Source organism: Mastigoproctus giganteus, chromosome 8 (genome assembly GCF_048544385.1).
Source record: "Mastigoproctus giganteus isolate SK-2022 chromosome 8, ASM4854438v1, whole genome shotgun sequence".
Classification (NCBI taxonomy): domain Eukaryota; kingdom Metazoa; phylum Arthropoda; class Arachnida; order Uropygi; family Thelyphonidae; genus Mastigoproctus; species Mastigoproctus giganteus.
The window spans coordinates 133328376-133355450 of record NC_143582.1 but is presented as its reverse complement, the minus strand read 5'-3'; the positions used below and the strand labels follow the sequence as shown (position 1 = coordinate 133355450).

The following is a 27075-nucleotide window of genomic DNA, read 5'->3' as shown; positions in this document are numbered from 1 at the left end:
TTCCTCCTATTTTAGTTTATCAGAACAATGACCGGCGCTTACTATATATCTTATAATGAACGGTATTTTATTATGGAGAATCCGTTGTAAAGTGATTTGATCGTACAGTGAACCAATCATAAAGCAGGGATCCAGTGTACTTTCCAATGTTTCAAAACTCATAATAAAACTCAAAAATTAAGACAACAGAAATATTTTTAGTTATTTTTTTTAAGGACTATAAAAATTATTCTTGCCCAGAATGTCACAAAAGATGCAAGAATAGAAAATAAACCATACCCTAGATCTAAACCTTTAAATACTAAAGATTTCATTTTTGCTTTGCATTTTTATCATTTTAAGTTATTTAAAAACAACACCATTCTTACAAGGAATATTAAATTCCCCTCCCCCTCATCAAATTTTCTTTCAACCAAAACAAACCTTAATAAAATGATAAATGGATATAGAGCAGGGATGGCCAACAAGTTGATCGCGATCTACCAGTCGATTGCCGCTTTAATTTTGGTAGATCACGAGGAATTTAAAATATATATAAAAATTAACTAGTCAAAATCTAAATGTTATTATTATTATGCGCCCCACTGCATACGCTTATTAAAATTCGTTGAACAACATGACTACTCTTGTCGCCGCATAGCCACTAGGGCTTGTTGACTGAAACTTCGTGCAGTTACGTTGTGGAGAGCATTTTTATACGCATTTTTACAAATAACAGATTCTCTTTTTGAAAATTTTAAGAACAAAAGTGAAATTACAATTTCTCTTCAAGATCTGCAATTATCTCGAAATACTGTGATGCGATACATCGAAAAAATGAGTAAAATTGTGAGCGAACAATTGCATGCTCAAATTGCTAATTGTGTGTCCTTTTCTTTACAACTAGATGAATCTACAAACGTCAGTGATACAGCTCAATTGCTCGTTTTCATTCATATGGTTTTCGATGATTCTGACTCTAGAGAAGAAGTGCTGGGTGTGATTTCGTTAAAAGAAAGAACTAGAGGTCTTGATATATTTAACGCATTCAAAAATTTTATTGAAAAAATTAAATTACCAACTATTTAAGCTCATACCAATAACAACAGATGGAGCTAAAGCAATGACAGAGCATCTTAATGGATTCATCGCATTGTGCCAAAAGGATGATAAATTCCCAGATTTTTTGAGTTACCACTGTATTATCCACCAAAAAGTGTTAGCCAGCAAAAGATTAAATATTAAAAGTGTTATGGACATTCAAAATCATGAATTACAGAGGACAATCTCTTCAAAGGAGACTTTTCAAAATGCAACTCGATGAAAATGAACAAGATCTGACATTACACACAGATGTGAGGTGACTGAGTCGGAGTAAGTTTTTACAGAGATTTCGAAATTTGCTGAATGAAATTTTAAAAAATTGTTGATCAAAGGGGAGATGATTATCAGCAGCTACAAGATAGAGTGGTTGTGTGATCTGGCTTTTTTGGCAGATTTTACCAGTAAATTAAGTGATCTGAATTTGGAATTACAAGGAAAAACTAAAAATGTGGGCGACCTGATTAGTAGTATTTCTGCATATAAATATCAATTTTTGGCAATGGCTAAGGATCTCAAAGGGAAAAAAAAAAAAAAAATTGACCATTTTGCAAATATGCAAGATCATTTGCAAAAATATTTTTGTATTTAATAGTGAGAAATGTTTCTGAAATTGAGAAAGTTGTGGATGAATTTTAAACCAGATTCAGTGATTTTAAATTAACTGAAGAAACTGTTCAATATATTTCTTATCCATTTAATGTCGACTTAGATACGAAACAAATTGCAGAAAAAAAAACGCTGAGATTTTTCAAATGGAGAAAATATTACTTTAAAATGAAATTATTACATTGTCAAACGATATCTTCCTAAAAGCTAGATCATCAGAAGAAGACTTTTGGAAATATATTTGCTGAGAAAAGTACCCAACTGTAAAAAAATGCAGTAAATGTTTAAATTCCTGTTTTGGTTCCACATACCTATGTGAATCGGTCTTTTTGTATTTGAAACAAACAAAGAATCACTGTGCTCTCACAGACTTGCATACAGAAGATTCTTTACGATTGGCCTTATTACAGTATATCCCTAATTTTGAAAGCTTGGAAGATGGCATGAAGTCACAAACTTCACATAAATTAAAAATTTATGAACAACATTTTTCAATGTGTTGATTAACTTTTTTTAACCGTGCAAGATGAAACTCTTGAGATGGTAGATCGCAGCACACTTTGAAATAAAAAAAAAAAAAGTAAATCACATCACAAATTAAGTTGGCCACCCCTGATACAGAGGATACTGTATACAGCTTCAGAAAATTCCCTTTCTGAAAATGGATATTTCAGTAAATTTTGATATTTATTACTTAATTAGAACATTAAATTGAGTTTTAATTGTCCTAATTTTCCATGGTAGCGTATTTATGAATTTAGTTAAAGATTTCATTAAGTTACAACTCAATATTTGCCAAATTTGTCATCAGTAATTTTCTAATCTGTAATTTAAGTACAAACTTGTAACACAATCATATCTTGAAACTAGCTAATTATAGTTTCCTACATCATGGCAGTTAACTGCAGTATCTTAAATTTTAGTAAACAAATAGCATGACAGTAACTAATCATGTAGATTAGCTTATTTTTCTATTTCACAAAGCATTCAGAAACTCAACAGTATTATCTAGAAATATAATAGCACAGTATGTACTGCCACTGCTGAGAACAGTACAGCATTATTATACTTTTACTGTGTGTGGTATTGTTAAATTAAAATTAGACTAAAATCATCCATCAAACAAGATCAGCAAAGCAAAAAAAAAAAAAAAAAACTTACAATATTTTATTCACATACTAGCCTTAACACTAAGTAGAGTCATGGATTAAAATTACTGTTAGAAGATAAATTTGTGAATAGAATCGTATTGTGAATAAAAAATAAAGCTTTAAATAAATAATTAGTAAAAAATCAGAGCTACAGGGCTCGATAACTTCCACGATTTTAGTATATTAAAAAGTACGAGATTACCTCAATCTTTTTCGTGGAATACTTCCAGTGAATTCTCTCTCATATGTGACGAATAAAATAAGATAATAGGTAATTGGAAAAAAACGAATTAATGAATTCCTACACTCATAGAGATATGACCAAATCCGATGCGCAACGGAATTGAAAGCCAAGAGCCCCAACCCAATCCCGAAACACATTAAACCACCGCAGCTGTTTGTTTGTTTGTTTGGTTTTTAGGAGCATTAGCAACTAAGGCCATATTGCTCCGGGATATGCGACAGTCATTCCATGACCTTTCTGCATCCTCCGTATTTGGTGGTGACGGTCTTGAACCCCGGTCTAATCAAGAAGCGTGTGCTACACACTGCTGCTCCTTCCCACCTGGCTATGTATATGGAGGCGGCCACCGCCGCAGCAAGACCATGAGTCATAATAAATAGTTAAAATCACTGGTTAAGAACACTATTAAAATCACAATAAAAAAGATTAAATACGTGACCATCATTGATTGCATGAAAGGCCAGTTCAGACACGTTTGCGCACGAAGTGTGGACGGAAGCAGCATGTTGCTTGACACGTAACTCTAACGTGCAACAAGTGGAACCCTCGTACGATGAATCACACTGACTACACAAAATCTTGTACACAAGATCATTTACCTGTGCTGAGCAAGAAGGAAGAATTGTGTGATTTTTTAATATATTATGGAGTTTCTGCAGGGGCCTGGCTATTATTTTGAATTCAGCATTTCTTAAGAGTTTATTAAGCTGCCTGTACCATTGTTCAACATACAGTATGGAAATAAAATGTGTTTTATTGGTGTTATTAATGGAAATCATATTTACTGTTTTATTTTTAGACTGTAACCTGATTTGATTTATAACAGAGTGAGGGTAGCATCTATTTAAAAACCTATCGGTTAGTGTAACAATTTCTCAGTGTAAGGTGGGTTCAGATATGGAATAATTGTAAGCGTTGAGAAACTGGTTGAATATAATAGATCTCTTATACATGAATGGATGATAACTTCGGTAATGCACGTACATCCTGAAATTGGTGGGTTTTCGGTAAATGCTAACTTAGATTTTTTGTATGTCACGTGCGAGGGTGAAATTTAAGAAATTTAGGGCTTTTGTTTCTACCTGTTCCTCCTCCAGTTTATAATGTAGTGTCGTGTGAATATTACTGAGTACATGTAGAATGTGTTGAGTGGTGTTTTGATCTGTTATGACAAGAATATCATCAATATATCTCCCTATTAAGTAATGCGGGGAAGAAAGAGTGTTAAATGAATATCCTCAATATTGGCAAGATAGATTTCCGCTATAAGACCGCTCAGGTTCAAACCCATCGGGTAAACCAAAAACCTGTTTGTATATAGTCTCTTTTTAAGACAAAATAGTTTTCTTAAAGAAGAAGTTTGATTAATTTAAAAATTTCTTTTTTTAATAATTTAGTGTGATTTATCGCAATAGAACATTTGTTTAACAGTTCCCAAACTACATTGAGAGCGTAGTCCACATTTACAATGGTTTACACTAACAGATAGGTAGTAGTAGTGGCTTGTGATGCAAGACAGCAAGTGTAGAGGTTATGCAGCATCAGGTAAAAAAAAATAAAAAAAATCACATTATTCCCTCCAAATGTCTGTCCAGTTCCTCCTTAAATTTATTTAATCTATCAACTTCCACAAACAGATGGAAGTTTGTTCCAGCAATTAACCACCCGCTGGCTAAAGACAAATTTCCATACATCTATTCTACATCTATCTTTTCTTAATATGAATTTATACCCCCTTAGGTTCGTAATCTGAACACGTGGAAGGATCCCATCAGAATTCAGCGTGCTCAACCCATTCAAGGCCTTATACACCTCAATCAGATCACCACGCAGGTGCCTAGTCTCCAGCCACTGCATTTTGCAGAACTTAAGCCCTTCTCTGTACACGCTCAAGCAAATCTACATCCTTCCTAAAATGAGGCCTCCAGACCTGTACGCAGTACTCAAGGCACGGCCTGACCATTGCCTTATACAGAGGGACTATCACCTCCTTCTTGCCGACCGGGCTAGCCGAGTGGGTAAAGTACCTGCCCGGCAATCCAAAGGTCACGGGTTCGATTCCCGCCTCGGGCTTGGATCAAAGTACTGCAAAAACCTTGGGAGGTGCAATATGGCCACAGAAGCCGATGCGCCAACAACTACCAAATCAAAAAAAAAAAAAATCACCTTCTCCCTGCTAGCAAAAAATTCCTATATATCATTGACAAAACCCATGACCTGCCCTGGCAGCCTGTCTGCATTGCTCAGAAAACTTCATATCTGACTGCACAATTATTCTCAGGTCTTTTTCATTTTCTACCACCTTAAGTGTAGTACCACACAGTTGGTACATTTTTCTGGGGCTTCTACCCATATGCAGTACTCTGCATTTGTCAAGGTTAAACTTCAGTTGCCACTTCTTAGCCCATCTGCCCAAATTATCTAGATCCTGTTGCAGTAGCACACTGCCATTACTGTTATTAACAACCCTGCCTGTATCATCTGCAAACTTCAACACTAAGCCTGATATACCTTCATCAATATCATTGATAAATATTGTTTTTTTTTTGTTTTGTGATTTGGATTTTAGGAGCATTAGCAACTAAGGCCATATTGCTCCGGGGATACGCGGTGGTCATTCCCTGACCTTTCTGCATCCTCCGTATTTGGTGGGCACGGGCTCGAACCAACCCCGGTCTAATCAAGAAGCGTGCGCTACGCACTGCTGCTCCTGCCCACCGAGGCGCCTTGATAAATATACACCCATTAATTACCACCCACTCAACCATCCTTTTATTCATTGTAGCAACTTACCCTTAATACCATTCTGCTCCAATTTGTACAATAGTCTTCCATGCGCAACAGTGTCAAAAGCTTTCCTGAAATCCAAATATATGATATTAAAATTATTTTTTGCATCCAGTTCCTTTGTAACCACAGGTTTTTAAATAGAGGCTATCCTCGTGACGTTGCTTTTTCATTCGTATCTGCCATTATTAACTCTTCGAAAATGTAACTGCATTGGTTGCATTAATTATGATTCAATGTTAGAGTTAATTGTCCATTACATACAATGTCTAATACTGTACTGAGTGATGACTAGACTTTGGATAAATGCATATAACACAAATATTACAAGCAATATACTCAATCTTTTTTTTTAAATGTTGATCTCCGAACTATGTAACAAGTCACTGTACGCAATTAAATTAGAATGCGAGAAAATTCCACTGAGCATGATAAAATTTCTCGTCAGCATGGGAAACGTTTTAATGCTGTTTTGCTATTCATTTTCAAGCTATCAACTACATCAAATGAAATGATTTCACCAAAATCGTTACATTTGATGCCAAATATGCAATCTGTAAAAAGACCGTTATAATGATTTGTGACAGCGTTATAGTCAGATTTGGGTTATAATATAAGAACAGCATTATAACGAACCATGTTATAATGAGGGCCTGCTGTATTCAGTCACCACGAACACCAGAAATTCGAATGATGAGCCCTGTGTGACACACCAGAAACACCACATTCTCTTTCCAGAAACACCATTTTCACATTATCTTCCCTCGGGTTGAAGTAATTGATATCTTTGTTTGAAATTTCAGAATGATGTGTCTTAAGATGCCATTCCAACTTGCTTGGTTTCAATGATTTGGGTGATAGAAATGACGTGCAGACAACACAATGAGGCTTTGTCTTCCCCTTTTCAAAAATACTAGTGAATCCCATCTTGAAGAAGGCTTCACTATAATTCCTTTTTTGACTCACGATTTTTACGAAGGGTCTTTGCTGAAATCTAAATAATACTCAATTTTTTATATTCAAGTTTCAAAAATTATATTATAAGTATATAAAATTAGTTCTGCTTTGATTAAAGTTAACAAGGTGAGTTTGTTTGTTATTTGGTTTTTAGGAGCATTAGCAACCAAGGCCATATTGCTCCGGGATATGTGGTGGTCATTCCCGACCTTTCCGCATCCTCCGTATTTGGTGGTGATGGGCTCGAACCCCAGTCTAATCAAGAAGCGTGTGCTACGCACTGGCTGCTCCTTCCCAACTGGCTACGGAGGCGCCCACAAGGTAAGTAACCCTTACCTCAATTCAAACTAGATTATACTTCATCATCGTCATGGTCCGGCTTAGGTCTTTTAAGATCTGTTCTGTTGTAGCTCTTGGAGGTGGTCTTGATCTCGCCATCGTTGTCTTGGTCAACCAACATCTCTCTTGCCTGTAGGTTTGTAGTTAAAGGCTAATTTTGGGATCCGGTCTGAGTTCATTCTTTCTATGTGGCTGATCCATTTTTTCCTGATACCGTTTTATGTCATTTACTGTGTTATATACTTTTAATTTCTTGTGGTTATCTAAATTTCCTTGATGGTCTTGTCTTGTAAAGCCTAATAATGGTCTTAAAAATCTCATTTGTGCTGCTTCTAGTTTGTGTGCATCTTTCTTATTTATGACTCAAGTCTAACAGCTGTAGAAGAGGACTGGTTTGGAAGTGATGTTGCGCAGTCGTAATTTTGTTTCAGTTGTCATTTGTTTTCCGAAGTGGCATTTAATCGTTCCAATCATTTTATTATATTTTTTTAGTTTAGTGTGGATGTCTTTCCCTTCAATTTGATATTAAATTTCCCAAATAGGTGAAGTCAGATATTTGTTCTATTATTTTATCATCAATAACAATTTTGACTCTTTGTATGTTTTTTCCACATAATCCCATTGATTTTGTTTTTGAGATGGAGATTTTCATCTCTTACTTTTTTACCTATTTTATTAAGTTCATTTGCTGCTATCTGTAATTTATCTTCAGATTTTGCAATTACTATTTGATCATCAGCATATAATATAGTTTGGATTTTATTCCTGTTGTTCAGCTGTATTCCTTTGTTAATTGTTTGTTTCCATTCTTTAAGAATTTTATTGATGTAGATATTAAATAAATTTGGTGATAGTCCACATCCTTGTTTCACTCCTTTATTGGTGTTAATTGGGTCTGATAGTTGGCCATTAGAATATTTTATACAGACTTTTTACATTGTCATATGCTTTTTCATAATCAATAAAGAGGTGGGCGCCTCCGTAGCCAGGTGCGAAGGAGCAGCAGATACGGAGGATGCGGAAAGGTCAGGGAATGACCACCGCATATTTCCGGAGCAATATGGCCTTAGTTGCTAACGCTCCTTAAAAAAAAAAAAAAAAAAAAAAAAAAATCAATAAAGAGCAGAAATGTTGGTAGATTGAATTCTCTTCTTTTCTCCAAAATTTGTTGTAGTGAGAAATTGGCATCTATTGTGCTTCTCCCTTTGTTGAACCCACATTGTTCTTCTAAGAATTGTTCACTGTATTTATTAAGTTTATTCTTTAGTATATTAGAGTATAGCTTTGCAGCAGTTTACAGCAGTGTTATCCCTCTGTAGTTGTTAGGGTTATTTCTGGAGCCTTTTTTGTGTAAATTGATTACTATTCCTCCCAATCTTTGGGTATCTATTGCTTATGCCATATGATGTTAAATAATTTTAGTAGTGTGAAGTGTGTTTTTTCAGTATTCCAAGTGTGTTTTTTAGTAAGGTGCCCCATATTTAAATAATTCTACATTCAAATTGTCTATGCCTGGGCTTTTTCGGGTTTTTTGATTTTTGTAATATTAACTCTAGTTCTTCCATTGTTATATTTTCTTCATCTTTGGTTATCACAGATTCATCTTCCAATTCCCTAGTGCCTGGGTTATACCATAATTTGGAATAGTGTTGCTTCCATTCTGCTTGGGAGATGGAATTGGTTTTTATTTGATCATTTGTGTCTAGTTGTAATTTCTTAAAAATTTTAAAACCTCTTCTCTGTGGGCCCGTGATATCACGTTCTAAAGATTTAACAAATTTATCCTAGTCATCTTGTCGGATTCTTCTGGTTAGTTTTCTGACTTCAGCTCTAAGCTTTTTAAATTTTATGTGTAGATGTAGGTCTTTAGTTTGTAGGAACAGTTTATAGGACTTTTTTTTCTCATTCATTGTTTGTTTCAATTCTTCATTCCAAGTTCTTAGCCAGTTTTTATTTTTTATAGGTTTATAGTATTAGTATCAGTAATGGCCTCTGTAGCCGAGTGGGCAGGAGCGGGAGTGCAGTAGCACACGCTCTTTGAGTAGACCGGGGTTCAAGCCCCTGACTGCTGAATACGGTCGATCTGCCAACCCGCACTGGACCAGCGTGGCAGATTATGGTCCATTTTCCCTCAGCATGAATTGTTGAGGAGGCTTCCATCCTGCAGTGGGTTGATAATGGCTGCACTTTACTTTACTTTACTATCAGTAATGGCCACATGGTGCAAGAAAGCCTATGGCTTAAGCTGCACCAGCCAAAAAAAAAAAAATCCGAACAAAACAATGATAAAAACAAAAACTAAATAAAATAAATAATAATAATTAATAAAAAAAAAAAGGAAATTAAACCTATCATCCTATGCGCTTCCCTTACCCGAAAGTACTATCCAGATGACCTTTGAATTTCCCCAAACTGTCGGCCTCTACCACCCACGAGGGCAACTTATTCCAGTAATTTATAACTCGCTGGCTAAAATAAAACTTCCTGCAGTCCAATCTAAACATTTCTCCCCGTAACTTGAATTTATGTCCCCTAGTTCTAGCATCATTTATAATCTTGAAAATTTCTTCCTCATTCATTTTACTGATGCCTCTCAGAGCCTTAAACAACGCAATCAAATCTCCTCTAAGGTGTCTAGTTTCCAAACTCTGCAACCCACATATTCGAAGTCTTTCTTCATAAGGACGCCCTTTTGCCGATCTCACAAGGTGAGTTACCCGTCTTTGCACCCTTTCAAGAAGCTCGATGTCTTTCTTTAGGTATGGTCTCCATACTTGAACACAGTATTCCAAGTGTGGTCTAACATAAGCCTTATATAATGGGATAAACACGTCCCTATCTCTACTTGCAAAAGTTCGACAGATCATCGATAGGACACCATGGGCCTTCCTTGCAACCTGTTTACAATGCTCAGAGAATTTCATGTCTGACCGTATCGTAACACCCAAGTCCCTTTCCTCCAGTACTGGGTTTAGTTGAACTCCACCAAATGAATAAGTTATTTTGGGATTACTGTTTCCCAGGTGTAATACCTTACACTTTGTTGGATTAAAGCATAGCTGCCATTTTTCTGACCATTCCTGAAGTCTATCTAGGTCTCTCTGAAGAAGCTCAGCTTGACAGTGATCATTAACTATTCTACCAATTTTAACATCATCTGCAAATTTAAACATCACGTCCTTTATCCCTTCATCAATGTTGTTTATGAAAATTAAAAACAACAGTGGTCCTAATACTGATCCTTGGGGAACCCCACTTCTTACATCAACCCAATCTGAGGAATAGCCATTTATCACAACCCTCTGCCTCCTTCCCTGAAGCCATCCTTCTATCCATCTAAGGATTTTCCCAGTGATTCCAACCTGTTCCAGCTTATAAAGCAACCGCTCATGTGGGACTGAGTCAAAAGCTTTGCTGAAATCTAAATAAACAATGTCGAAATTATTTCCTAAATCCAGCTCATAAGTGACCCTTTCGAAATAGCGAACCAGATTTGAACATGATATTCCCTTTACAAAACCATGCTGAGTATCCTTGAGAATTTAAATTCGATCCAAATGATTGTGAATTCCACCCTTGATCATTGCCTCCGGAGAAGACAGAGAGTGGTAATCAATGGACACTGCTCATCGTGGACTAATGTTATTAGTGGAGTCCCTCAGGGTTCAGTATTGGGTCCTTTATTGTTTTCTGTATTTATAAATGATATTGATGATGGTATATCAGGCTTAATGTCCAAGTTTGCAGACAATACGAAGGTTGGCAGGGTTGTCAAGGACACTACTGACACTATGCTACTGCAACAGGATTTGGAAAGGTTGAGCAGATGGGCTTCGAGGTGGCAAATGAAGTTTAACATTGACAAATGTAAAGTACTACACATGGGAAACAGCAACCCCAGAGCAACGTATCAACTCTGTGGTACTACACTGACAGTGGTAGAGAATGAAAGGGACCTGGGGGTGGTTGTGCAGGCAGATATGAAGTTCTCTGAGCAGTGCAGACGGGCTGCAAGAGTAGCTCATGGTGTATTGTCAATGATATATAGGAATTTTTCTAGCAGGGATAAGGAGGTGATTATTCCCTTGTATAAAGCAATGGTCAGGCCACACCTAGAGTACTGTATACAGGCCTGGAGGCCTCATTTCAAGCAGGATGTAGAGCTGCTGGAACGAGTACAGAGAAAGGCAACTAGATTGGTGAATGGGACAAAGGGGTGCTCTTACGAAGAAAGGCTTAAGTTTTGCGAATTACAGTGTCTGGAAACTAGGCACCAGCGAGGTTTTTTTTTTTTTTTTTTTTGGTAGTTGTTGGCGCATCGGCTTCTATGGCCATATTGCACCTCCCAAGGTTTTTGCAGTACTTTGATCCAAGCCCGAGGCGGGAATCGAACCCGCGACCTTTGGGTTGGCGGGCAGGTACTTTACCCACTCGCCTAGCCCGGTCGGCGCCAGCGAGGTGATCTGATAGAGGTGTACAAAGCCTTGAATGGTTTGAGCATGCTCAATGCTGATGGGATTCTTCCTCTAGCTCAGAAAAATCACCTGAGAGGGCATAAATTCAAATTGAGGAAAGACAGATGTAGGATAGATGTGCGGAAATTTGCCTTTAGCCAGCGGGTGGTTGGTAGGTGGAACAGACTTCCATCCCTTGTCGTGGAAGTTGATAGCCTAAATAAGTTTAAGGCTCAGCTGGACAGGTATTTCGAACGAACAGAGGGGTGAAGTGGAAGTGGTTATTTTTATTTTTGTTAATTTCTTTTTTTTTTTTTTTTGGCTGATGCTGCATAAGCTTGCTTTCTTGCATCAAATGCCTCTACTAATGCTAATGCTAATGATTTTCCCTACTACTGAAGTCAGACTGACAGGTCGATAATTTCCAACTTCACTTTTAGAACCACCCTTATGTATGGGAGATACATTTGCACTTTTCCAATCCAAGGGAATCTTCCCAGAGTCTAGTGATGCTCGCATAATTAGCCTCAATGGTTCAATGCACTCGCTTGCCGCCTCCCTTAAGATTATAGGATATATTCCATCAACTCCAGGAGCCTTACTGGTCTGTAGGCTCGAAAGTTTTTTCATTAAATAATCTTGCGAAATTTCAATATCATTAATTACATATTTTTTAACTTCGCTCCCACAATTTCCCATTGCCACAGAAGGTTTTTCATTTGTAAATATCGATGCAAAATAACTGTTGAGTTCATCTGCAACGGCAGCTGGTGTATTTAATACTATCCCCTTTCCCTTACGTAAAAGGTCCAATCTGGTTTGTCCTGCTTTTCTTGGCATTTATATATGTGAAGAATTCTTTATCTCCCCCCTCTTTGCTGTTTGTTAGTGATTTCTCATAAACTGCCTTTGCCTGTCAAACCTTTTCTGTGGCTCTATTACAGATAATCTTGTAGCTGTTATAGGCTTCAGTACTTTTTATTGCTCTGTAACCTTTCCATGCCACCTTTTTCTGCTCAAGTAATGTGGCAACTTCACTATTCATCCAACTTGGAACCCTCCTCGTGGAGTATTTTTTAATGTATATAAGCATTCAAGGCATCTGTGATTAATGTTTTAAAAGCGTACCACAGTTCAAATGTATTCATTTTCTGCACGATATCTACCCAGTTAATAGAGGCCATGTAGTGACTTAAGGCAAAGTAATTTCCTTTTCTGAAATTAAAACCCATTCCTTTGCCTTTTACTTCTGCTACCTCTCTTGTCATCATCCACCGTAGAACTCCGTGATCACTTCCTGCTACTGGTTCCTCTACTGTCAACCCTGTTATGTCATCTGATTCATGGGTGATGATGAGGTCTAGGATATTCTTTTCTCTAGTACTTTCCCTGACATGTTGATACAAATAACAGTCATTTGTATTTGGGATTACTGTTTCCCAATAGCAATCATGCCAATGATTGCTATTGTAAAAATTTTGTTCCCCATGTCGAGTTTCCTTCCCATTTACTCCAATCAATTAGAGGCAAATTGAAATCACCCATAATAAGGCATTGATGCTTACTTGCCCATTCCATTTGCATGTAGAGGCTTTTGTCATAATCTTCACAATCACCTGGTCTGTAAATTACTCCTACTCGCATTATACCTTTGTTTCCAACTATCTCACACCATACAGACTCTGTACTAGTATGTGAAATGTCTGAATCCAGGAAAGCTATCATCGCACTCAGGCTGCTTCTGATAAGAAGCATTACCCCACAACCCCTTCTATCTACCCTATCCTTCCTAAATACATTATACAAGCCGTACTTAAACTCATCATCCCCAATTTCCGGGTGGCACCATGTCTCTGTAAGCCCTATTATGTCCGCGTTACTTGTTTATCCAAGTAACGTGGACATAATATCCAAGACTTTCTTCAGCAGCTCCCAAAATTGATTTTCTCATGTTTGACCAGATTTCCTCAACATTATCACTTTCATCTGACTTTCATAAAGGAATTTAGTGCTTTCATTTTCCAACAAATGTATTTTTAATTTCTTAGTAGTTTTTGTTGGTATTTTCTTTTTATTAAGATAATTTCCTTTTATTTTGAAAGTGCTTTCTACTAGGTAGTGATCACTGTCAATTTCACTGCCTTTGAATACTCTAGTGTCTCTAATTTTGTCATTTAAATTTTCATTAATGATAATATAATCTATTATAGACTTTGTGTTTCTTGGTTCCCATGTGAATTTATGGATATTCTTTAAGTTTATTAAAAATGCAGAAGTCTATCAGGCATTTTTCATTATTGTTGACCACAGGTTTGCCTTCTGATCCTATATATTTGTTTACTAATTGAACACCAACCCTTGCATTAAAATCTCCTGCTAGTATGAGACACTCATTTTCGTTAGTTTGGTCTATGATCTGTTGTATTTCGTCATAAAATTCTGCAGTTTCATCAATGTTGCCTTCTACTGGTGCGTACATGCTAATGATTGCTATTGTATAAGATAGAATTTTTAGTCTTAATTTCAATATTCTGGGTGATATCCAAGAGTAGTCTAATATTTTGTTTTCCCATTCTTTCTTTATTATAACAGCAACTCCCGATGATGCCCACATTTCACTTGGTACGCCGGAGTATATCATTATGTAGATTATACTTGATTGGACTTATAGAATTCACTTACAACAAAATCAGATAAGCAACCAAGCTGAAAAGAACAACTAATGCTAATGACTACCTGCATGGAAATATACAGTAGGAAAAGATACAGTATCTCTCATAATCTTTGCCAAAGATTACGAGAAATCTTTAGCAAAAAAATGCTAAGAAAAACAGAAAGGATTTCTTTACTTATATAAACTCTAAAAGGAAGGGGATGAATCTGATTGGTCCACTTAATATCGATGGTTCAACTGTTGATGATCCTGCTCAGATAACAAACAATCTGAATGAGTATTTTGCATCTACATTCACACATGAGGAGTTATTGTTTGTTGTTGTTTGTTATTTTGTTTTTAGGAGCATTAGCAACTAAGGCCATATTGCTACGGGATATGCGGTGGTCATTCCTTGACCTTTCCGCATCCTCCGTATTTGGTGGTGACGGGCTCGAACCCCGGTCTAATAAAGAAGCATGTGATACACACTGCTGCTCCTTCCCACCTGGCTACAGAGGCGCCTAAAAGGAGTTATTAAGGTTTAAAAATGCCACAAAGTTATCAAATTGTAGCAGGGTGCTTAATGATTTTGTAATAACTGAGAGCAAAGTGGAGGAGAAATTGTTGAAGTTAAACATAAGAAAGGCACCTGGGGTGGATGGGATCTATCCAGTTATATTAAAGGAGGTGGCAAAGCAACTAAGCAAACCCTTAGCCATAATTATGAGAGCATCCTTGGACTCAGGGGAGGTCCCCACAGACTGGAGATGTGCAAATGTATCCCCAATTCACAAAGGGGGATCAAATGGTGACACAAGTAATTACAGACCAGTAGTTTAACTTCTGTTCCGGGTAAAATAATGGAAGTCACTGGTTAAAGATGCATTGCAGGATCATCTAGACAAGACTGCAGCAATAATTCAGACACAGCATGGGTTTGTTAAGGGAAAGTCTTGTCTGACAAATCTGATAGCATATTATGATGTGGTTACAAAGGAACTGGACGCAAAAAATAATTTTGATATCATATATTTGGATTTCAGGAAAGCTTTTGACACTGTTGTGCATGGAAGCCTATTGTACAAATTGGAGCAGAATGGGATTAAGGGTAAGTTGCTACAATGGATAAAAGGATGGTTGAGTGGGAGAAGACAGAGGGTGGTAATTAATGGGTGCTGCTCTTCGTGGACTAATGTTATTAGTGGAGTCCCACACAGTTCGGTGTTGGGTCCTCTGTTGTTTTGTGTATTTATCAATTATATTGATGAAGGTATATCAGGCTTAATGTCGAAGTTTGCAGATGATACAAAAGTTGGCAGGGTTGCTAATGACGGTAATGGCAGTTTGCTACTGCAACAGGATCTAGATAATTTTGGCAGATGGGCTAAGAAGTGGCAACTGAAGTTTAACCTTGACAAATGCAAAGTACCGCTTATGGGTAAAATTAACCCCAGAGAAACGTACCAACTGCGAGCAACTACACTTTTTAGCATTAGCAAAGGCATTTGATGCAAGAAAGCAAGCTTATGCAGCATCAGCCAAAAAAAAAAAAAAAAAAACCACTTCCACTTCACCCCTCTGTTCGTTCAAAATACCTGTCCAGCTGAGCCTTAAACTTATTTAGGCTATCAACCTCCACCACAAGGGATGGAAGTCTGTTCCACCAACCAACCACCCGCTGGCTAAAGGCAAATTTCCGCACGTCTATCCTACATCTGTCTTTCCTCAATTTGAATTTATGCCCTCTCAGGTGATTTTTCTGAGCTAGAGGAAGAATTCTATCAGCATTGAGCATGCTTAAACCATTCAAGGCTTTATACACCTCTATCAGATCACCTCGCTGGTGCCTAGTCTCCAGACACTGTAATTTGCAAAACTTAAGCCTTTCTTCATAAGAGCACCCCTTTGTTCCATTCACTAATCTTGTTGCCCTTCTCTGTACTCATTCCAGCAGCTCTACATCCTTCTTGAAATGAGGCCTCCAGACCTGTATACAGTACTCTAGGTGTGGCCTGACCATCGCCTTATACAATGGAATAATCACCTCCTTATCCCTGCTGGAAAAATTCCTGTATATCATTGACAATACTCCATGAGCTACTCTTGCAGCCCGTCTGCACTGCTCAGAGAACTTCATATCTGCCTGCACAACTACCCCCAAGTCCCTTTCATTCTCTACCACTGTCAGTGTTGTACCACAGAGTTGATACGTTGCTCTGGGGTTGCTGTTTCCCATGTGTAGTACTTTACATTTGTCAATGTTAAACTTCATTTGCCACCTCTCAGCCCATCTGCTCAACCTTTCCAGATCCTGTTGCAGCAGCATAGTGTCAGTAGTGTCCTTGACAACCCTGCCAACCTTTGTATCGTCTGCAAACTTGGACATTAAGCCCGATATACCATCATCAATATCATTTATAAATACAGAAAACAATAATGGACCCAACACTGAGCCCTGAGGGACTCCACTAATAACATCAGTCCACGATGAGCAGTGTCCATTGATTACCACTCTCTGTCTTCTTCCCCTCAACCACCCCTTTATCCATAGCAGCAATTTGCCTCCAATGTCACACTGCTCCAATTTGTGTAGCAGTCTTCCATGTGCAACAGTATCAAAAGCCTTTCTAAGAGCCAAGTATATAATATCAAAGTTATTCCCTGCATCCAGTTCTTTTGTGACTGCATCATAGTATCCAATCAAGTTGGTCAGGCAAGACTTCCCCTTAACAAAACCATGCTGTGTCTGAGCTATAACTGAAGTCTTGTCTAAATGATCCTGCAATGCTTCTTTAACCAGTGCCTCCATTAATTTTCCTGGAACAGAAGTTAAGCTCACAGGTCTATAATTACTTGCGTCAGCCTTTGATCCTCCTTTGTGAATTGGGGTCACATTTGCACATTTCCAGTCTATGGGTACCTCCACTGAGTCCAAGGAAGCTCTCATAATTATGGGTAAGGGTTTGCTTACTTCCTTTGCTGCTTCCTTTAATATAACTGGATAGATCCCATCCACCCCGGGTGCCTTTCTTGTGTTTATCTTCAACAGTTTCTCCTCCACTTTACTCCCAGTTATTTCAAGATTCTGTAGCTTACTGCTAGAGTTGAATACACCTCTGGCATTCCCCTCGCTGAATAACTCCTCATGTGTGAATGTCGATGCCAAATATTCATTTAGTTTGTTAGCTACCTGAGCAGGATCATCAACACTTGACCCATCAATATCAAGTGGACCAATCTGATTCATCCCCTTCCTTCTAGAGTTTACATAAGTAAAGAACTCTTTGCTGTTTTTCTTTGCATCCCTTGCCAAGGATTTCTCGTAATCTGCCTTCGCCCGCCTAACCTCCTTTGTAACTTGGTTGCATATCAACTTGTATCTATCATAGGCTTCTGTGTCATGTGTTAATTTGTATGTATCCCATGCATTTTTCTTCTCTGCCATATGCCTCATTAGTTCATCTGACATCCATTTTGGCCTAAACCTTGAACAATATTTCTTAGTTGGTATGTAAAGCCTAGTAGCTTCCAAGATAAGTTCTTTGAATGCTTCCCATTTTGAATTTGCTGTTGGTAACATCATCAGTTGGTCCCACTGTATAGAATTTAAATACTGTCTCAGTCCATCGTAGTCGCCTTTACGAAAACAAAAACCCTTCCCTTTACCTCTGATGGTAGTTACCTCCTTGAGTAAATCCCACTTCAACACACTGTGATCACTGCCACCTAGTGGTTCATTTATCTGCAGATTCTTAATGCATGAAGAATCACTGCTGATAATCAAATCAAGAGTATTACTCCCTCTAGTTGCCTCCCGAACATGCTGATGTAGAAAACAATCATCCAATAAATCCACAAAAGCCCTGCTAGTGTGTGAGTAACCAGCCCCCAAATTCCAGTCAATATCTGGGAAATTAAAATCTCCCATTATAAGACACCCTGATTTACTGGCCCACTCTATTTCCCTGTACAGTTCCTTATTATACTCATCAGAGTCATTAGGCCTATAGCACACTCCTACTCTCAATTTTGATCTCCCAATGTTTATGTCACACCAAACTGACTCCACACTGCACTGTCTAGCGATGTCCACTGGCTTCACTTCCTTGGTTTTTATGTGTTTCTTAACTAATAGCATAACCCCTCCCCCCTTCCTATCCTGTCTATCCTTTCTGTAGACGTTGTACTCCCCAAATTGCAGTTCCGCATCCCTTATATCTGTGTGACACCACGTCTCTGATATCCCAACAATATCTGCCTTCGATGTTTTGAGCAATACCTCAAATTCATCAAATTTATTTACTAAACTCCTAGCATTGGTGTACACGCAAGTATACCTGCACCTGTTTCTATTCTTAGCTACCCTAACACAACACATGTGTTTACTTGTACCGCAATGGCTCCCAGCAATCTCTGAAATACCATGCATCTTGTTTTTCAGGCTTCTGCTCATTCTAATAGAAGCAGTGCAAGAATCTCTTTCACCTCTGCTAGTGGCTACTGTCAATCTATTGGTCTTTCTACCACTTAAGGTGGTAGAAAATGAAAAAGACCTGGGAGTAATTGTGCAGTCAGATATGAAGTTTTCTGAGCAATACAGACAGGCTGCCAGGGCAGGACATGGGGTTTTGTCAATGATATATAGAATTTTGCTAGCAGGGAAAAGGAGGTGATTGTCCCCTCTGTATAAGGTCCCTCTGTAATGGTCAGGCCACGCCCTGAGTACTGTGTATAGGTCTGGAGGCCTGATTTTAGGAAGGATGTAGATTTGCTTGTACAGTAGGGCTTGCAAACTGGTTTTATAAAATCGGTTTTCATACTGAGTTGTTAAAACCGAAACCGAGCCTTATATAACCGGATTCGAATATTTTCTTAGTTAGCCCTTGATTATAGTTTTTTGTTAAGCACATTTTCTTTTGTTTGTTCGTTGTCTGGATCGTTCAACTGCTTTAAGTTTTAAACATGTTTTTTATTTTATTTTAAGGTATGAATCTCATGGGCAAGTCGCCCAAATCTAGAAGGGGTACCTTTTATCTTCCCACCTGTATAATGGCATGATGCAGGTGTACTCATTTACGTCTGAGTGAGTCGGAGCAATAGCATAAAAGAAAATGCTCAACATTTCTCCGTTCCATCTATCTTGTTCGCCAGGCAAGTTATGGAATGCGCCTTATTGATGAAACAGATTCGCCACTAGAAACAGATTCGCTGAATATTGCATCAAATTTCGATCGTAGAAACTTTTTTGCTTCTTTATTCCTATTAAATTTGCGATCAAATGTTCTCCAAAAAGCAGCTTCACCAAATTTAGCTTTTATGTAATTTTGAAAATACAATAGATTTAATTGGGGGGAAAAAATTGCAAGTAAATAAATAAAAAATTTCTTTCGTGAAAATTTTGAAACTTGCCTCGTTTAGACTCTTCATTCAGTGCTTGCGGGAGTGATGCATAGTATTGCGCCTTTGTTATCTTCAATATTTTTATTTAAAATTGTCGGTGATATAAATTTCTACTATCATACATTTTTCTATCAGGAAAAATGCTTAATATACTGTGTTTTTTAAAGGATCATTTTCAGAAAAAAAGCTGAGCAATAAATAGTAAAGTAATTTCCCCAAGCTGTTTTTTTTTAACTTATTTTTATTTATTTATTATTATAGGGCTTATTATTTTTTTGTTTACTATACGAGAAGATAGTTTTTATTCAAAGGATTTGAATACAATTTGTAATTTTGTATAATCTCAAGCTGGTTACTTTTTTGGAGCATTTTAATTTTTTAATTTTTTTTTTACTATAAGAGGTGATACATTTTGTTTAAAAGATTTGATTACGATTTGTACAATCTACCCAAGATAAAATAAATACCTGTGTTATAAGCTCTGAGAAAATCGGTTTTAAAACCGGTTTTAAGAGTAAACTTCGGTTAAACTCGGTTTTGAAATTTCTCGGTTTTATGCAAGCCCTAATGTACAGAGAAGGGCAACAAGATTGGTGAGGGGGAATGAAGGGATCCTCTTACCAAAAGAGGCTTAAGTTCTGCAAATTGCAGTGGCTGGAGACTAGGCACCTGTGCGGTGATCTGATTGAGGTGTATAAGGCCTTCAATGGGTTGAGCACGCTAAATTCTGATGGCATCCTTCCATTTGTTCAGATTACGAACCTAAGGGGGCATAAATTCAAATTAAGAAAAGACAGATGTAGAACAGATGTGTGGAAATTTGACTTTAGCCAGTGGGTGGTTAATTGCTGGAACAAACTTCCATCTGTCGTTGTGGATGTTGATAGGTTAAATAAATTTAAGGAAGAAGTGGACAGGCATTTGGAAGGAATGGAGTGTTTTTTTTTTTTTTTTTGGCTGATGCTACATAACCTCATACACTTTCTTTCTTGCATCACATGCTACTACTACTACTCTCAGAATTTTTACTGTAGAAATTTTGTGTCTTGGATCTTAAAAATGACTCATTCCACAAAGCCATACAAAATGATATTGTGCATAGTTGCACATACATAAATAACAAGTTAAAAAACTTTTCAGATATCGTTTCATGTGTTCACTTAAATGATTACATTGTATAATCATTAGATCGACTATTCCATAGTCAAAGATTGAAAGAATGAGTGAAAAATATTGTTGAACTAGTGAAGACCGCTCGCAATCCCCCACAAATTTGTCTTGCGACCTCCCTTAGTTCTCAAGAGTAGGGTTGCAACTCTACTCTTGAGAACCAATGAGGTAGGATATGTCTGCAATTCTACCCAGGCATGATAGGAAGGAGGAGAGCCTTGCAAATCAATTCAACCATCTCAGTACTACCTCAAGTCTCATGAGGTAGAATTTATCTCAGTGTTGTTTGTGCTTGTTAACAGGATAGACTGTTTTTGGGGTACATTTAAATAGAATAGGGTCAAGAATATCTGCCGATGCTATAAAGACAGTATTAGGACAGGAAAACCATTAGCTTTGGGATGGGGACACTGATTAAGAGCACACATGAAAGTGATTCTTTTCTTTCAACACTTGTATTGGGACATGCAGCAGACTAGAAAGCAAAGTGGCGAGGATTAAAGGCATGCTGAATTCCTTGAGAGATGAAAACACATACATGGGCTGTATTAAGGTTACTAACAGCAGAAAGAGGTACATTTATATTCACATATACATTAATTCTAGGAGTATAACAAACAAATTTGATAAATTTTTTAAGTACTGGTTAGTAATCAAATGTGGACAATACAGGATTTTCGTACAGACATGGTGCTACTCAGACATCAGGGATGCAAATCTGTATACATTATACTGAGTACAATGTATACAGAAAGGATAAACAGAGCAAGAAGGGTGGGAAATTTATTATTTTGGTTAAGAATCGAGATTGCAATACCAGGTCAAAAAAATAAATACCGGTATTACAGTATTCTGATCTTTCAAACCAGGACACCAATATTAATAGATGAGTCTATAAATTTAGAAATAATAATAAAAAAATTTAATGAAATTGTTTATTAATATTTTGTACTATTATAAGATATAAAATAAACAAAATTAACAATATAATAATTCAATAAACGAATTAAAAAAAAAAAAACTGTTTTTCAGGGAAAATGAAATAAAAATATAAAATGAATAAAAATGTAAATAAAATGTCATCAATAATTTTAAGAATTGCAATTATCAGTATCATTCCTAAAGTAATATGCTCTTAAAAAGCAGAGGCTATCAATGGTTTCATAATTCAAATGTGCACGGATTTTTGTGCAAATTTGGTTTGCCATGAAAATGCCCTTTTGTCTTCCACACTTGTCAGTAGAATTGTAAATAAATACAATTACAATTATTTACAATACAGTGGAATTGTAAATAAATAGTTGTACACAAGTTTTAAATTCAAACCTCTTATGCCTTCATCTTCAAAAACTGCGATCTCTTTTTTAATAGTCTGTTTCAATCCTTGAGATTTTTTTATCATTAGGAACTTGAAGTCTTTCTTCTGTAGCCAATTGTACTCTGTCTTTCGAGGATATGTCATTGGAGGATGTCACTAATATTGTTTACTGTTATCATTTGTTATGGAAGATGGTGCTGAATACTGAATCTGCTCCAGCATTTTATTTCAAATCTACACAGGGCATAAATGAAGTCTTTTTGCTACACAAGTTACTATTTTTATGATGGTAATTTTACTTAGTGTTGGAAATAAAGTTAATCCTAATTCACTTTCATCTTGTGATCCAGCATGCAAATACTGAAGAATTCGCAACAGATCTGTGCATCTCTGAGAAATATGGAATTTCATGGCAGTTTTAAATGATTGCTTATTTTTGAATTATGTTCGTGAAGAGTTGTCATCACAAATTTTAGTGTTGCATCTGCAGTTTAATGATTAGAATCTTTGTGACATAGTGCTTCCACAGCTAATTTGATTGACATAACAGAGATAGCTGCAGAAAATAAATTAAATTCATTATCATCATAACAAAACTTCCAGAATTGAAATCTATTAAAGCCCTTTTGATTCAGTAGAGCAATTTCTTTTCCAAATTCTGCTTTACACATAAATTTGTAGATATTTCTATTTTTAGTAGTTGAATGTTTAAAAATTTTAACTATTTTTCATGTTTTTGTAATGAATGGAGAAAGTTCATTATGAGTGAGATTATTAGGAATGCTTGTAGAATCTGTCTATGCTTAAACCATCAGCAATATGTTCAGTATTAAATCACACATGTTCAGTATTAAATAATTCATGTTTATCAAATATTTCATTGTTTTGTTTGGATCTCCATAAGTCCAAATGAATTCCCCAAGAAGAGCAAAGCTGCTGTTCTGCACCAATGAGCCTTCCAATTTTAGTCATAAATGACGCCCCCATCTGTTGCAACACAGACTATATGAGTAGAAATGCAGAGACTACGGTCTTTTAATTTCTCATTAAAAAGCAGTATATACTTTTCTGCCAGCATATTTCCATGCACACAAACTAATCCAATGATATAAAAGGTACCACTGGTATATAAATGGCACCTATTTCTGATAGAAAACCACTCATCAAAAGTCAAGCTGAACCTTTTTCTTTCAGCCCTGATTTTAGATATATCAATAACTAAAATATTGTGAACGATTTTACAGTAATTCAGTACTATATTTCTAAGTGTATTTGCAGAGTTGGGAATATCACTAAATTATTTTGCAATTAAACCTTTTCTTATATCAACAGATCTACAGAAGATATTAAAAGGAAAACCCACCATGAGCTGTCATACAAACTAATACTTCTAACAAGGTTTCCTTTTTATCATTTTTTAAGTAATTTGTTATTAAAGAGTGAGAGTGAAATGGTAGCTTGGCTTGTTTAGATTAACTTGATTCATTTTCATCACCATCTATATTAGATATCACATTTGTTTTTCTTATATCTAAATTATGTAAGTATGCAGTCCACTTGTAGATCTTCCTGCACAATGTATTTCTTTTGAACATTTCTTACATTCCACTAGCTGACCATTTTTCCTTTACCATGTAGTAAAACAATACAGAATTTTTACCGCTTCCTTTTCTGTGCTCTCTAAATACATGTACCGAGACTATGATGGCTATTTATTTTTAAAAATATAAATGACACAGACTGATTAAGTAACTTGATAACTCAAACTGAATTGCCTAAACAACTTACGGCTTTATTTATTCAGTCTTACTTCTTATTTTCATTGCAGCTGCATATTATTGTATTATCAAATAATATACTTATAGCACAAATAATCACAAACAAATATTTGACAGATCAAGACTGCTAATATATTTTTAGTACTCAAAATCAATGCTAGGTAGTGATGTGTTAGTAAATGCAGGTAGATTATGACATGTTTAAAGGGAACGAATTTTCCATACAGCAACTAAAGTGCTTGTAGATATGTAGACAATTCTTAAGTTCTCTTAAGTGGGACCATCTGATGACATTACCACCAGCTAACTTTATGTGGAAAGCGAATGAGTGAAGTAATCAGAGAATCTACAGCTTTTTACACCAACTAAAAGTATTATTCCAGATTTAGACCTATACGGATGTTAACTGGACTGGTGAGACTAGTGGCAGAAAAGAAAAATGCATGGAATGCTTATAAATTAACATGGGATACAGAAGCCTATAGTAAATACAAACATACAAACTAGTCTGCAATCAAGCCTCTTAGGGATTAGGCAAGCTAAGGAAAACTAGAAGTATTTAGCTAAGGAACAATGTTTGAGGATAGATATGTGGAATTTGCTTTCAGCCAGAACGTAGTTGATTGATGGAACAAACAAGCATTTGGTATCATGGAAGGTGCAGTATGAATAAATATCACTTGCCAATACTAATACTAATTTTTTTTTTCTTTGACATTTACAAATACTAATAATACCTACAGTTTTGTCTTTCATGCTCATTTTGCGTTATATCACTCTGGACATTATCTTCAGTTTTTCTGTGTCGTCTAACAACCAAAAGACGACTTAATCCAAGCAAAGCTCGAGCAGCACTAACTTCATCTAACCATACCACATTACCTAGTTTAAAAAAAAAAAAAATCTAATTTAAATTAACAATTCAATTAAGATTTTAAGTTTTCATAGGTAAAATGACTAATATATATATAAAACATAAAATAAAAGAAGAAACATACATATTATTCACATTTTATGTTTAGTGGACTGCATAACTTGGCTGATTTGATGAGTTGCTGCTAATAAATAATAAGCTGTGAAACTCAGTAATAGAACTCAAATTTCCTTAAGGCTCGCAATGGAATTGATAAATACAAGTGAATCTTAATTTGGGACATTAAAATCATTAAATATCCAAATACCAAAATAAGTTGTAAATAATACGATAAATAACAAAGAAATATACTTAATGAACAGAAAACACCAGATGATTAAAAATTATAAAAATAAATTGAGTTATAACAAGAAAAGTATCATTCACATAAATATGTGACAAAAAAATCCCAAATAAATCAAACTGGTGGGAATGCACTGCACTGTATTCCCACCAGCATTACCACTTTATTCCATTCTACTGCCAAGCATTTCTTGTGTTTCCCATAAAAAGACATTTAATATATCAATGATGATTGCATCATTGCCAATACACATTGTATGTGAACTGTATTGCCTTGAGTGTGTAATGTGTCATTCATTTGGCCACCGCCAAAAAAAGAGCCTCCCAGCATCAGTCCATTGGCATGGACAGCCAGTAAAAGAATAAGCAACCAAGGAAATGAAGGTAAGCAAAAGAGACACAGAGAGAGAAAAGTGAAGAGTGAAAAGATACCCCGAATGGGTATCTTCTCTCTTCACTTAGGGAAGCAAGAACCTGAAGGTGGAGGGAACCCTGTAGAAGGGTAAGTGGATTGGGGTGGTCCATAATGGGCCATGGTAGTTTTCTACTCTTGGATAGTCCTGGCATCAGAAGGGTACTTCTGATGCCAGGACTATCCAAGAGTAGAAAACTCATGGGTGGGGGGAGGGAAAGAGGGCCTGAATCGAGTCAAGGAACAAGAACAGTCCAGTAAGTAATCACAAGTACAGAATGATCAGTCCAGTAAATTGTCATAAGTTCTATCTGAGGAAAGACAGGAATTGAAAAGCTGTGGTAGCAGTGCCCATCCAAAGAGAGGCAGAAAACAAATAACAGCGTAACAAGATGAAGTCACGTCCAGAAAAACAGGAGATGAATATCAGTGGTAGCATCATTGTCTGTCAGTTACATAATTCCTAGTAGTCACAGCATAGTCATCTGTGCAATCCCAAGAGTTTGTCTCTGGTTTCATAGGTGCAAAAAATGCATGTCATAATGACACAGAAGGCTTCCTTAGTAGTAAAAAGACCATGTTCCAGAACTAGAGATGTCCTGTCGAGGAAATGCATTAGGTTTGCTCTGACGTTATAAGCTAGATTGGGTCTGAACAAACTGATGGTAGATTTAGTGATTCTTCACAGATGGAAAAAATTTAAGGGGAACTTCACTTTTTGGACAGGACTCCCAATCCTCTTACCATCATGCAATAAAAGTATCCGAAACCCTTCTCTTTTCAAACATCTGTGACAACTTCCATATGAATAGTAAGAAAACTGGCACTCTCATTCTTCCTTACAAAGTGAACCGAGTAAAAAGTAACAATACACTACTTACAGGTCAAGTGGAAGATCTCCCCTCCACCAATAAGAACTTAAAGGGTGCCTAAACATACTTGTTTGAAACTGAGTGGTCCCAGTTCCCATCCAGTTCTCAGTGGTCCCTGTGCACAGTAGTGCACAGGGACCACTGAAAACTGGATGGGAACTGGAAAATGGGAATTAAACAGTTAATTAGTGACCAAGTCATTACTAGCTTGGTTATGCCAAACTTTACTTCCATCCCTTGTTGTGGAGGTTGATAGCCTAAATAAATTTAAGGCCCAGCTGGACAGGTATTTTGAATGAACGGAGGAGTGAAGTTTTTTTTTTTTTTTTTTTTTTTGTTTCTGGCTGATGCTGCATAAGCTTGCTTCCTTGCATCATATGCCTCTACTAATGTTAATGCTAATGCTAACTTGTATGTATATAGCATTTTAAAGAAGGTATGAATATGATGATTGGTATGTATATGGCATTCTTCTTTTAAGTCCAAATCCATCCTGGAAACCAAAACGATATATATTTTAGCCTTTACCCTCATTGAAAACGTTGGAAATAGATGACTTTTAGCATTCGCAGTGGCAAATTATATAAGAAAGCAAACTTATACAGCATCAGCAAACACACACACACACACAC

General features: G+C 36.5%; 1 protein-coding gene across 1 annotated transcript in view; it reads right to left on the bottom strand.

Annotated features, from left to right (window-relative positions):
• Positions 1-27075, bottom strand: part of LOC150081829 (uncharacterized) — a 353456-nt gene that overhangs the window by 163760 nt on the left and 162621 nt on the right. Inside the window, exon 6 of the mRNA XM_090379743.1 lies at positions 24685-24825. Within this exon, the coding sequence (XP_090235869.1) occupies positions 24685-24825 (141 nt within the window). The remainder of the gene's footprint in view (positions 1-24684; positions 24826-27075) is intronic.